General features: G+C 35.9%; 1 protein-coding gene across 1 annotated transcript; it reads right to left on the bottom strand.

Moving 5' to 3' along the window:
* Positions 1-5,127: 5,127 nt before the first annotated feature.
* Positions 5,128-9,238, bottom strand: LOC107625753 (PHD finger protein ALFIN-LIKE 2). Its single transcript, XM_016328459.3, has 5 exons — positions 8,837-9,238; positions 8,670-8,702; positions 7,796-8,018; positions 6,699-6,819; positions 5,128-5,620 (listed from the first exon to the last, which is right to left on the bottom strand). The coding sequence occupies exons 1-5, from the start codon at positions 8,925-8,927 to the stop codon at positions 5,375-5,377; spliced, it is 714 nt and encodes a 237-aa protein (XP_016183945.1). The 5' UTR covers positions 8,928-9,238; the 3' UTR covers positions 5,128-5,374.
* Between the last annotated feature and the right edge of the window lie 1,358 nt (positions 9,239-10,596).

Here is a 10,596-nt window from a genome sequence, read left to right as displayed (position 1 = left end):
TTTGAATATTCAAAGAGGATTAAACAATCGTACAGAAAGTAAAATAGTAAAGTAAATGGATTGGGAGTAAAGTATGGAGAAGGCAGTTAAGGTTTTAGAGTTATCTATTCTTTCAGATTTACTTTTCTTACTAACTATTTTAATCATGCAGGATTTAATTTATGGCAAACTATATGTGACTAGACCCTAATTCCTTAGACCTTTCTAGTCTCCCCTAAAATTCATCAACAGCCAATTCCTTGGTCAATTAATTCCTAATTAGAGGGTGATGATCAAATTCCAGTTTATATGCCACAAAAACTCTATTTATCCAAAAAATAAAAGGATTATATGTCACGTATCCCGTTAAATGTAGATAATTAAAATTTAGGAGAATATGTTTTCAAGCTATTGTTCAAGTAAAGAGCTTTTCCAAGTTATACAAAAACTCAAATAGAAAGAGGGTCATACTTCTATTCCACCCAAATTCATAAGATAAAGAGCGAAAACAATTCTTAAATTATAAATCCATACATGAATTAAAATAGAAAAAGCAATAAAATTAATCCATACAAATAGACAGAGCTCCTAACCCTAACAATGGAGGTTTAGTTGCTCATGGTTCAGAGTAGAAAACTAGGATTGTAAATTAGAATGGAATAATGTTGTGTTGGAACCACCCTGTTGGCATCCCTTTTTATATCTAATCCTAATTAATTTAAAATCTATCTTCTTAAAACTAAAATAATATCTTTTTCCTAAAATAATATTTGAATTTAAATTAAAATTAATTAACAAGTCTTCAGTTGATGGGTGGGGACCACTCGTTTTGTCCATTCTGCAGCTTTTAATGTGTTTTCTGGTCTTAAAACTGAGTCAAAACATCCCAGAAATCGCCCCCAGCATTTTTCTGTGTTTTCTGCACGTGGTGCATGTCACGGGTACGCGTCGCTCCTTGTTGCCATCTCCTTTGGTTCTTGTGCTGCAGAAACTCCATCAAATCCAGCCAAATGCTACCTAAAATAAAAAAAATTGCAAAAGACTCAAAGTAGCATCCATATTGGCTAAAAGATAATTAATTCTTTATTAAACTCAACAATTTAGATGCAAATTCACTAGGAAAAGATAGAGAAGATGCTCACGCATCATGCCTCAACTATGGCCCGGAGAAGAAGAAATCGGATTGAGGCTCTGCACGATGACAATGGGAATTGGGTGCATGAGCGCACAACCCTGGAAAGAATGGCAACCAGCTTCTATAGCCGGCTGTACACCGAGGACGCTCCGGACACCTCTTTTATTCTGAAAAACTACTTCCCACCGCTTGATACAAATGACCTTGCAAGCATTGGAAGCAGCATCTCCTGGATGGAAATAAAGAGTGCTCTGTTCTCTATGGGGAGCCTCAAGGCCCCAGGAAAAGATGGAATCCAGGCTATATTCTATCAAAAGAAATGTGATACTGTAGGAACGGACCTGTGCAGACTGGTGGATAGAATTTTCAACAAGCCTTCGGAGGTCAGGAATATTAATGAGACCCTTATCACTCTTATTCCAAAGGTCGAACCTATAATATCCCTGAAGCAAATGCGTCCTATCTCACTATGCAATGTCTCCTATAAAGTCATTACTAAAGTCCTATCAAGGAGACTAAGAGGAATCATGGAGAAAGTGATGAAGCCGACTCAGGGCTAGTTTGGCTAAACTTTTTAAATAAGTTCTTTTAAAAAAGGAGCTTAAAATATAAGGACTTTTATTAATAACAACTTTTAAATAAGTTATTTTGTGTTTAAAAATTTATTATAGAAGTTCTTGTTTTAAAGTTGTGCATTAAATAGGAGTGATAAAATAGCTTTTGAAAATAGGAGAAGTCACATTTTTTAACTTCTTCAAAAGCTCTTAAATAACTTTTTGAAAAGTTAAAAGTTTATCTAAAAAATTATACCAGACACTATTAATGTAACTTTTTATAAGTCAAAAGCTAAAAAAAAAAAGTAGCTTTTGGAGTTTCCCAAACGGACCCTCAAAGCAGCTTTGTTCCAGGAAGGATACCTCGGACAATATTATTATCACCCAGGAAGTCATAAACTGCATGCGAAATAGGAAAGGCAAGAAGGGTTGGATGGCAATCAAGATCGACTTAGAGAAGGCGTATGACAGGCTGAAGTGGAGCTTTATCAAGGATACCTTGCAAGATATTGGGCTGCCAGAGTATATGGTGAATATTATATATGCTTGTATCTCGACGGCTAGGATGAGGGTTTTATGGAATGGTGAAGCTTTAGAGGAGTTCGCCCCCTCTAGAGGCATCCGGCAGGAGGACCCTTTCTCACCCTACTTGTTTGTTCTCTGTATTGAGCGCCTATCTCAACTTATCAGTGTGGCAGTGGAAATGGATGTATGGAAACCTATAAAACTGTGTAAGAAGGGGCCATCCCTCTCACATCTTTGCTTTGCGGACGACCTTATCCTTTTTGAAGAAGCTTTAGTTGGATAGGTTGAGATTATTAATAAAGTGTTAACTGCCTTTTGTGATAGTTCTGGCCAAAAAGTAAATAAGGAGAAGACTCATATCTTCTTTTTCAAAAATTTTGGTCACACTGTCAAGGATGACATTAGAAGGGTCTTTTAATTCTCTATCACGCAGGACTTGGGTAAATATCTAGGAGTTCCGATCCTCCACTCCAGAGTCGCAAAAAATACTTATAATGATATCATCATCAAGCTTCAATCGCGCTTGAACAATTGGAAGGCATCTTCCCTCTCCTTGGCAGGGAGGTCAACCCTGGTGAAATCTATGCTTACTTCCTTACCTAGTTATATTATGCAAACTGTCTTTCTGCCTATATCTGCCTGTAATATCATTATTCCAAATGCAGGAACTTCCTATAGGGGGAAACAGAGAATGTCAAAAAGGTCCACTTGGTTAGCTGGAAGAAAGTTAACATGCCGAAAGCAAAAGGCGGCCTGGGGATCAGGCATGCAAGAACCTTAATCATGCTTTCATAATGAAGGTTGGCTGGGGTTTGGTTGAAAAAAGAGATAGTCTTTGGACCAAGGTGTTGAGGACTAAATACAAATGCGGTAATGACATCATGCCTGACATCAGGAGGAGAACCAAGGATTCAAATCTATGGAAAGGAGTCTGTTCAGCTTAGAAAGATGTTGAGAGAAACACAGCTTAGTGTATTGGTGATGGGACAAGCATAAACTTTTGGAACCACAATTGGGTGACAAAAGCAGGACCTTTGGACCAATACTCAAAAAAGGTAATTAACCCCAATGATTATAAATCGATGTTAAATTACTTCCTCCTTGTTTCAGGTGATTGGAACTTGGAAAAGATTCGTGAATGGATCCCAGAGGACTGGGTTTCTAAGATTGCTGCTATGGCCCCTCCATCCCCGTGGAAGAATGCCGATCAGGCTGCCTGGGACCCAAGTATAGATGGAACCTTTACTGTGAAATCAGCTTATGAAGCTTTGAATACGGATCTCACTGAAAATGATCGCGTGTTTCAGTTTGTCTGGGACTGGAAAGGGCCTGAGAGGATTAGAACATTTCTGTGGCTATTGGCTAATGATGCTCTTCTTACTAACCACAACCGACGAAGGAGAAACATGACTAGTGAAGCAGATTGCCCAAGATGTAATTCCAATGAGGAAACTGTCTTACATACGGTCAGGGATTGCCCTACAGCAAGGTTGGTTTGGCGAGCTCTTCTACCCCATTAGAGAAATCAACACTTCTTCAGCTTGGATATTCGTGATTGGATATACTCAAACCTCGAAGCTAAGAACTCCTGGCCCATTACCTTCGGTGTTGGAGTTTCCTTCCTTTGGTATCTCCGGAACAAGTTTGTTTTTGAAGGCTCATTCACTATGCCAAAAGATGTCGCTACCTCTGTTATGATTCGCGCCAAAGAGATTTCAAATTGGTGCCGGAAAAAAGTCATCCCATGCTCGATTAACACCAACTCTGAGTTATGTATTAGATGGATCCCTCCTGACGAGGGTATTATTAAAATAAATGTGGATGGTTCGATTTTTGCTCAGACAAATAATGTTGCGTGTGGGGGCGTGCTCAGAGATTCTATGGGAACTTGCTTCATGAGTTTCTCTTGTAATCTTGGAAATTGCTCGATCATGCACGCCGAACTTTGGGCTATTATTAAAGGTCTCCAAATTGCAGCTGCTAATGAGATGAATGATGTGATTTTAGAATCGGACTTGCAAATGACAATTAAGCTCGTCCGAGAAGGTTGCTCTCAGTTGCACCCGTGCTATTCCCTACTACAAGACATTAATATTCTGGTCCGGCGAATCCATCATGTGAGTATATGCCATACCCTCAGTGAAGCAAACTTTTGTGCGGACGTCATGGCCAAAAAGGGACATCAACTTGGAATTGGTTTGCATTTATTTGATCATCCTATCCCTGAGATCTATCTTCCTATGCTATTTGATTGTGCGGGAACTTACAGGCTTAGAGGCTCTGCGTAGCCAGGTTCTGTATTCTGGTTTTCGGAGTCCCTGACCCCTCCCCCCTCACCCAAAAAAAAGTCTTCTACCAACGTGTGATCCATTAAAGTAGTAGATAACTAGATACTTTAGTCCCTTAACCAAAAGTTGAGTTTGACGTTTTTGAATGAAAAAAAAAAAAAATCCTTGCTGCAAGATTCTTACCCGAATATGGGTAGTCTTGCTCAAATGTCGGTGATTTCATCGGAAAAAAAATGTCACTTGTCTTTTAGTGGCATTGAAAATGAAACCCCCATATCATCACACAATAATTTGTCAGCAAGCACAGGAAGAGGGACTTCCCAATAGAAGTAGTCACTGCAGTCATTAACTCTATATTGGCAAGCTTATTTGCCACATTGAAGATTCCAACTTTAGTTGTATAATTCTAAACCCGGTGGCTCAAAATCCATACATACTTCTATACATAATTTAACATGCTTTAGACTTGTTATTCTTCATGCAAGCTAAGAAGTTTGTATCCACAACTAAGGCATTCTTTGCCATTGAAAGAGACAACTTACAAGTTACAACTATATTTATAACCATATATAGAAGATCAGTGTATTTACCCTAATTACTTCTAGACATACAATAATATAATGCGCAAGTTCAAACCAAATATCAATTGATCGACAAATTAGAATGTATGGTATTCTATTCTACTTTAAAATATATAAAATACACTAAGGATTCAGGTTGGTAGAAGAAATCACCTTAGTCTCTGAAATTTTTTTCCATCAGACATAGATACTATACCCCATTACATTATGAACTTCTACAAGAGATGTAACAAATATTACAGTATCTTTGTCAGCATCAAACTCAACATTATTATTCACTTTCACATGTTGCCTTTTTTATGGCGTCCTTAATCAAGGCCTGCCCCTTCTCATGCATGATGGGCATTTGTATTGCTTTATGCTCTCAGCCTTTGCCGGTGTGATCTTCACACATTTTCCATGGAACCACCTCTCGCATATGTCGCACCCAATCCAAAATTCGTCCGCGTTGTAGTTTCCGCCGCAGCTCCCACAAAGAGTTTCGCTGTGCTCGTCGTCTTCCTCCTCATAACCCTCATCGAACTTCGGGTTGCTTTTGACTTGCCCGTCACTTGATCTCTGCAGAAGTGTACAACAATTGCATCATAAAGCTTTGATTCAAAGGCACAAACTTTGTTCCACAAGGGCAGACTTTGATTCAAAGTCTTATACTCCCCTTTTGTTCCACAATATCTGCCACTTCGGAACATTCATAATATAATGCATCCGAACGCAATTTGTATCTAGATGCAGTGAGTTATTATTGATGCACCAAATTTTTAAAGTGATAGATATTATAGACCAGAAGTATTATTTGTACTAGTGTAGCAATAACATGGAAACACAGTGGTTAAATAGTAAAAGATGAAGTCCAATGAAACTCTGTTCAGTTTTATACTCCTAGACTTGAGTTGCAAAAAGAGAAAAAAGTGAGGCTTGATAGATTCTTAACTTAGATCAGCAACTAGATTAAGATCCACAAAAAATTTTTTTGTCATAGATTACAATTTGCCTGTACTCAGAGCTGCTTCTGAGAGTTAACCACAAGAAACTAGCATAAATAAGCGAGTAAATAATTCTATTTGATTTATGAGATACTCTTACCCTTTGCTTTTTTGATGAAAAATTAGAGAGAAAGATAATGAGAATATAGAAAACGGGTGGATTTTACTATTTTCTCTTACTATTCTCTCTTGCTTAGATGCGACAACTAAATCGAAGAAAGAAAAGAGTAGGTGTTAAGCTCAACAAAAAGTTCTCTCACTTTTGGAGAGAAAACTAGAGAGAAAGAGTGGTTTAATTTGGAAAGGCAATAAACAACATTATCTCTATGTTTACTTCTATCTTCATTCAAGTAATGATAAATGACCATTTAATATGATTTTCATTTCTTTCCTCTTACTTTCTCTTCAACCAACAAGAGAGAAATATTTTTTATTTTATTATGTCTCTTCATCTAAGTAATAGGAGACAAAATGAAGATTTATCTTCTCTTCAGTTTCTTTTCATCTTTTTTTGCTCTATATCTCTTCTTTTCAAAAGTTTAATATCTTTGAAAGCAACAAAACAAATTTATTTTAGTTACCAAACTTTTGAGTATTATCCAACTAACTGCTGATGATTCAACCAAAAATAAGAAAGACAAGGGATTGCTAACCTTTGTGCTGCCCCGCGATTTGCTTCCACTGTCTGCAGCTGGCTTGTCCTTTACTGGTTTCCTTTCAGTTACAACTTCAAAAACAGTTGGAAGATCATTGATCAAGCTAAACAAACGCTTCCTGCCATAAAGAATCAGTTGGACCATCAATATGAAAAGAGGGAGCATATGCCAATGTCACAGGAAGATGTTAAGCAAAAAGGCAACTACTAAAAAAAACCACGGGAATGGGAATGCTGAAGGTAAACATCACAAGGACTAGAACAGCAACAACCACGCATTCTACATACAACTCAAGCAATAAATTAAAGTTCAAATCATTGCACGAATTCACTCAAGTGTCTTTGCATGCATGAAACACTTGGGCAGACTTTGGTTATTGTCGTGAGATAGAGGAGACATAGATGTTACGGACAAAATCATGTGTGGATAGGAGTATGGAGACAAAAACTTGAAATTGTCCATTTCATGACAATTTTCTGTCTCGATATAATTTTTAAGTTAATTTCTATACTTTGGACACAGGAGACGGCTCTCTATTGTCCCACTATCTCCATCTTTCATGTCCTGCGACAGAACCAAATGGTATCTTAATTTTGAGCATCAAATCAAATAAGCACATAGGATGACAGCATGAATAGGGAGAGGTAAATGACACAAGAATAACAGAGTCAGATTTCACATGGGTTATCAGGAATAGATCAGCCACCTGGCTACTTCTACCAACAAACTCAAGTTCATGAATTAAAATATTGTTAATCTTTCAGATAAGAAGGAACCTTTGCTGATGTTACAATTTTCATTTAGACACATTTTACAACCTACTGAGGGAATCTATGTATTTAATCCAATCTACAATCCCCAAAAAACCAGAGTCTAGTTACAGTTACTTCCAATTGATAAAGAGAGAAAAATAAACTATATTTTCATTGAAGACATTAATTTATCCACTATGATACAGAATGTTGCATTTTCAGCCACAACTACAGATTCAACTGATAATTTCTAAACATTTCATAGGGAGCTAATTGATTAAGCAAGTCCATTAGTTACATAAAATGCATATATCCAAACCAAAACTACATTGTAACATGTACCTCTCATTGCGGTTAAGTCGGGCTCCAAGATAAAAGGCAACTGAGAGCAACCACGAATCACTGTGCACAGCAACTAGAGAAAGCCAATCCCTGCGGTTCATGCCATCTCTAGCAAAATTGATTCCCAGAGCCGGCTCTGGAAGCTCTGGTGGAACTTCCTCAGCTGGCAGGGTCACTTCCCAGGACTCATTTGGATGTCCGTAAAGGCACAAGTTCTCCTTTTCTTAAAACACCAAAGACCAAACACACCAGATAAACTTTGAATCAAATGGAACAACAAACAAACGAAAAAGTTACTAAACAAAAGATTAATAACAAGTTAACAACAATAATTGTTTCGTAAATGAACACATTATATAGCAGAGCATTTACCTGTAGTTCAAATCTCATGTTATTTTTTTTTCAAAAAAAAAGGAAATTAAACAAACAATTTTGTTCTGGCTTGTGTTCTTATGTTTTTGTTTTCATTCCTATCTTCTGGCTTTTAGAACTTTTTAAGAAAATTAAAATACACTGAAATAACAAAATCCAAAAAACAGAAAACAAATTAAACATAAAGTGGCATTTTTGTAATTTAAAAATATTTAAAAATGAAGAAAAAATAAAACCAGAGAGTATGTAAACAACAACACATGGGGCATGCAAAAACTTTGACTTTTATTTTATCCCCTCATTTTTTTTCCCACATAGAATTCTACGAAAAAATAAATAAAAAAGGTCAACTCTAACCACTGTAATTCAGAAACTAGGCCCGCACAATTCACACAGAAAACCACAACTTCAAAATCTTAAGAACAGTTATGAAAAGAAAAAAAAACATATTTTTACGTAAAATTAACATAAGAACAACACAGATCGGGGATAAGCGTTTTACCTGGATCGCAGAGCCCATAAAATTCATCAACATCTGAGAACAAATTAGAAAAAAACAGTGTCAGAACACATGTATATGGACAGGTGAATTTTCGAACGGTGAAGTACCAAAAAAAGGAGGCTTTGTTTTAAGGGAAAAAAATGGAAAATAAATAGAAAATGAGTTACCTTGAGTTAAAGCGCGAACGATGGCGGTTCTGCGAGAAGAGTAATCCTTGAAGATTTCTTCAACGGTGCGGGGGCTCGAACCCATTTCCATATAAGAATTCAGATCTAAGTTGAGAGGGGTTTGGAGAAGGTTCTAGAAGGAGGTTTGGGAAGGAAGAAGAAGAAGAGGAAGAAGAAGAAGAAAGTGATGCATGAAATGAAATGAATTGAATTGAATTGAGATTTGTGATGCGATTCGAAGGAATGAAAGGAAAGCTAAGTAGTAAGACACAGTCAGAGCGAGAATACACTCTTATTTCTTAAGACTTAAACTAAATTAAATTAAATTAAATTGCAAAGTAATTTTAAAAGGGAATGATATCCTTTGATTCAAGTTTAGCATTCTTCACTCTCTCCCATTTTGGAAAGAAAAATTAAGTGTAATTTTACCCTTAAAAAAAAAGTAGGCATGACTAATTTATTCTTTGAATATTTGCTTAAACAAATAAATAAACTTAATACTCGATTAATAAAAATTGGTTATATCGATATTAGATTATTAGTAATTTACATAGAAATAGTTTTATTTATTTATTTAAAGTTTTTTTATATCTCTAATTGATACGCATTCTTATTTGAAAATTATAAACTAAATTGTCAATGAAGATTATTAATATTGACATTATAGATTTTCAGGAAAGCTATTTTAATATCAAGATAATAAAAGATCCACTTCATATATAACAAATGTCAAAACTAATTTTAAAATAGAAAGTCAACTCATGAAGCTACTTGTATATTTATCAATATTATGTTAGATTTTTTGCAATCAATATTATATCAATGATGCTCTACATCCATGTGAAAATTTCATTCAAGTTATCTAAGCACCTTGGGTCAGACGCGCCTCCCCCACCCCCTCACTCGTTTGTCATACACGCGCCACATATAACCTAAACCTTCTCTGCTGCGTGATAAACCTTTGCTCAACATAAACCTTCTGCTGCAACCTAAACCTTCTTCTTTGCTCGCATTTTCGTTCTTCTTCTTTTTCTTCTTCATCTCTGCTCGCGTTCTTCCTTTTTGATCTGCATTGACTTCAACGTAATAAGCTTCGTCGTTTTCCTCTGCTCATGTTTTCTTTCTTGTTCTTCTTTTTCTTCTTCTCTGCTCGCGTTCTTCCTTACTAATCTGCATTGACTTCAACGTAACAAGCTTCGTCGTTCTTCTTCTTCTTCGTTTTCTTCTTCGATCTGCACTTCTGAATCGAAACAATGAATGATTCAACTTCAAATCAGTTGAATGAGAGCGATTTGGATTATTCTTCTGAAACAAATCATGCTGATGAGGTTTGGATTATTCAATTTTGAATCAAATTGAATGGAATGCAATTGTTAATTTTATTTGAATTGAATTCAATGGATGTAGGTGTTTTGTATCTGAATTGAATTGAATTGATAATATCTAAATTGTAGACATATGTGTTTTGAATCTGAATCTGAATTGAATTGAATTGAATCTGAAAATTTTGTATAATGGATTATGTTTCATTCACTCAGTACTATACAATTGGTTCACCATGAGTACGTGTTTCGATTCATTATGCAGAAAGCTTTTTAAATTTGATTTTATATACTAGATTATGTTTCGTTCACTCAGTACTATAAAATTGTTTCACCATAATGACGCTTTCAGTTCATTATGCAGAAAGGAGTTTGAATTTAAATATATATAATGGATTATTTTTCGTTCACTGAGTACTATAGAATTGTTTAGCATAA

The sequence above is a fragment of the Arachis ipaensis genome, chromosome B2, assembly GCF_059453495.1.
Source record: "Arachis ipaensis isolate K30076 ecotype BB chromosome B2, ASM5945349v1, whole genome shotgun sequence".
Classification (NCBI taxonomy): domain Eukaryota; kingdom Viridiplantae; phylum Streptophyta; class Magnoliopsida; order Fabales; family Fabaceae; genus Arachis; species Arachis ipaensis.
The sequence above is the reverse complement of the archived record's forward strand: the minus strand, read 5'-3'. Positions and strand labels throughout refer to the sequence as shown.

What these genes read in the sequence shown, in the direction of transcription:
- LOC107625753 (XM_016328459.3), bottom strand. Translation starts at nt 8,927, where the DNA reads ATGGAAATGGGTTCGAGCCCCCGCACCGTTGAAGAAATCTTCAAGGAT. An exon ending in CGTTCGCGCTTTAACTCAAG is followed by an intron (nt 8,703 to 8,836) that starts GTAACTCATTTT and finishes ATTTGTTCTCAG; the next exon opens with ATGTTGATGAATTTTATGGG. An exon ending in AATCGCGGGGCAGCACAAAG is followed by an intron (nt 5,621 to 6,698) that starts GTTAGCAATCCC and finishes ACACTTCTGCAG; the next exon opens with AGATCAAGTGACGGGCAAGT.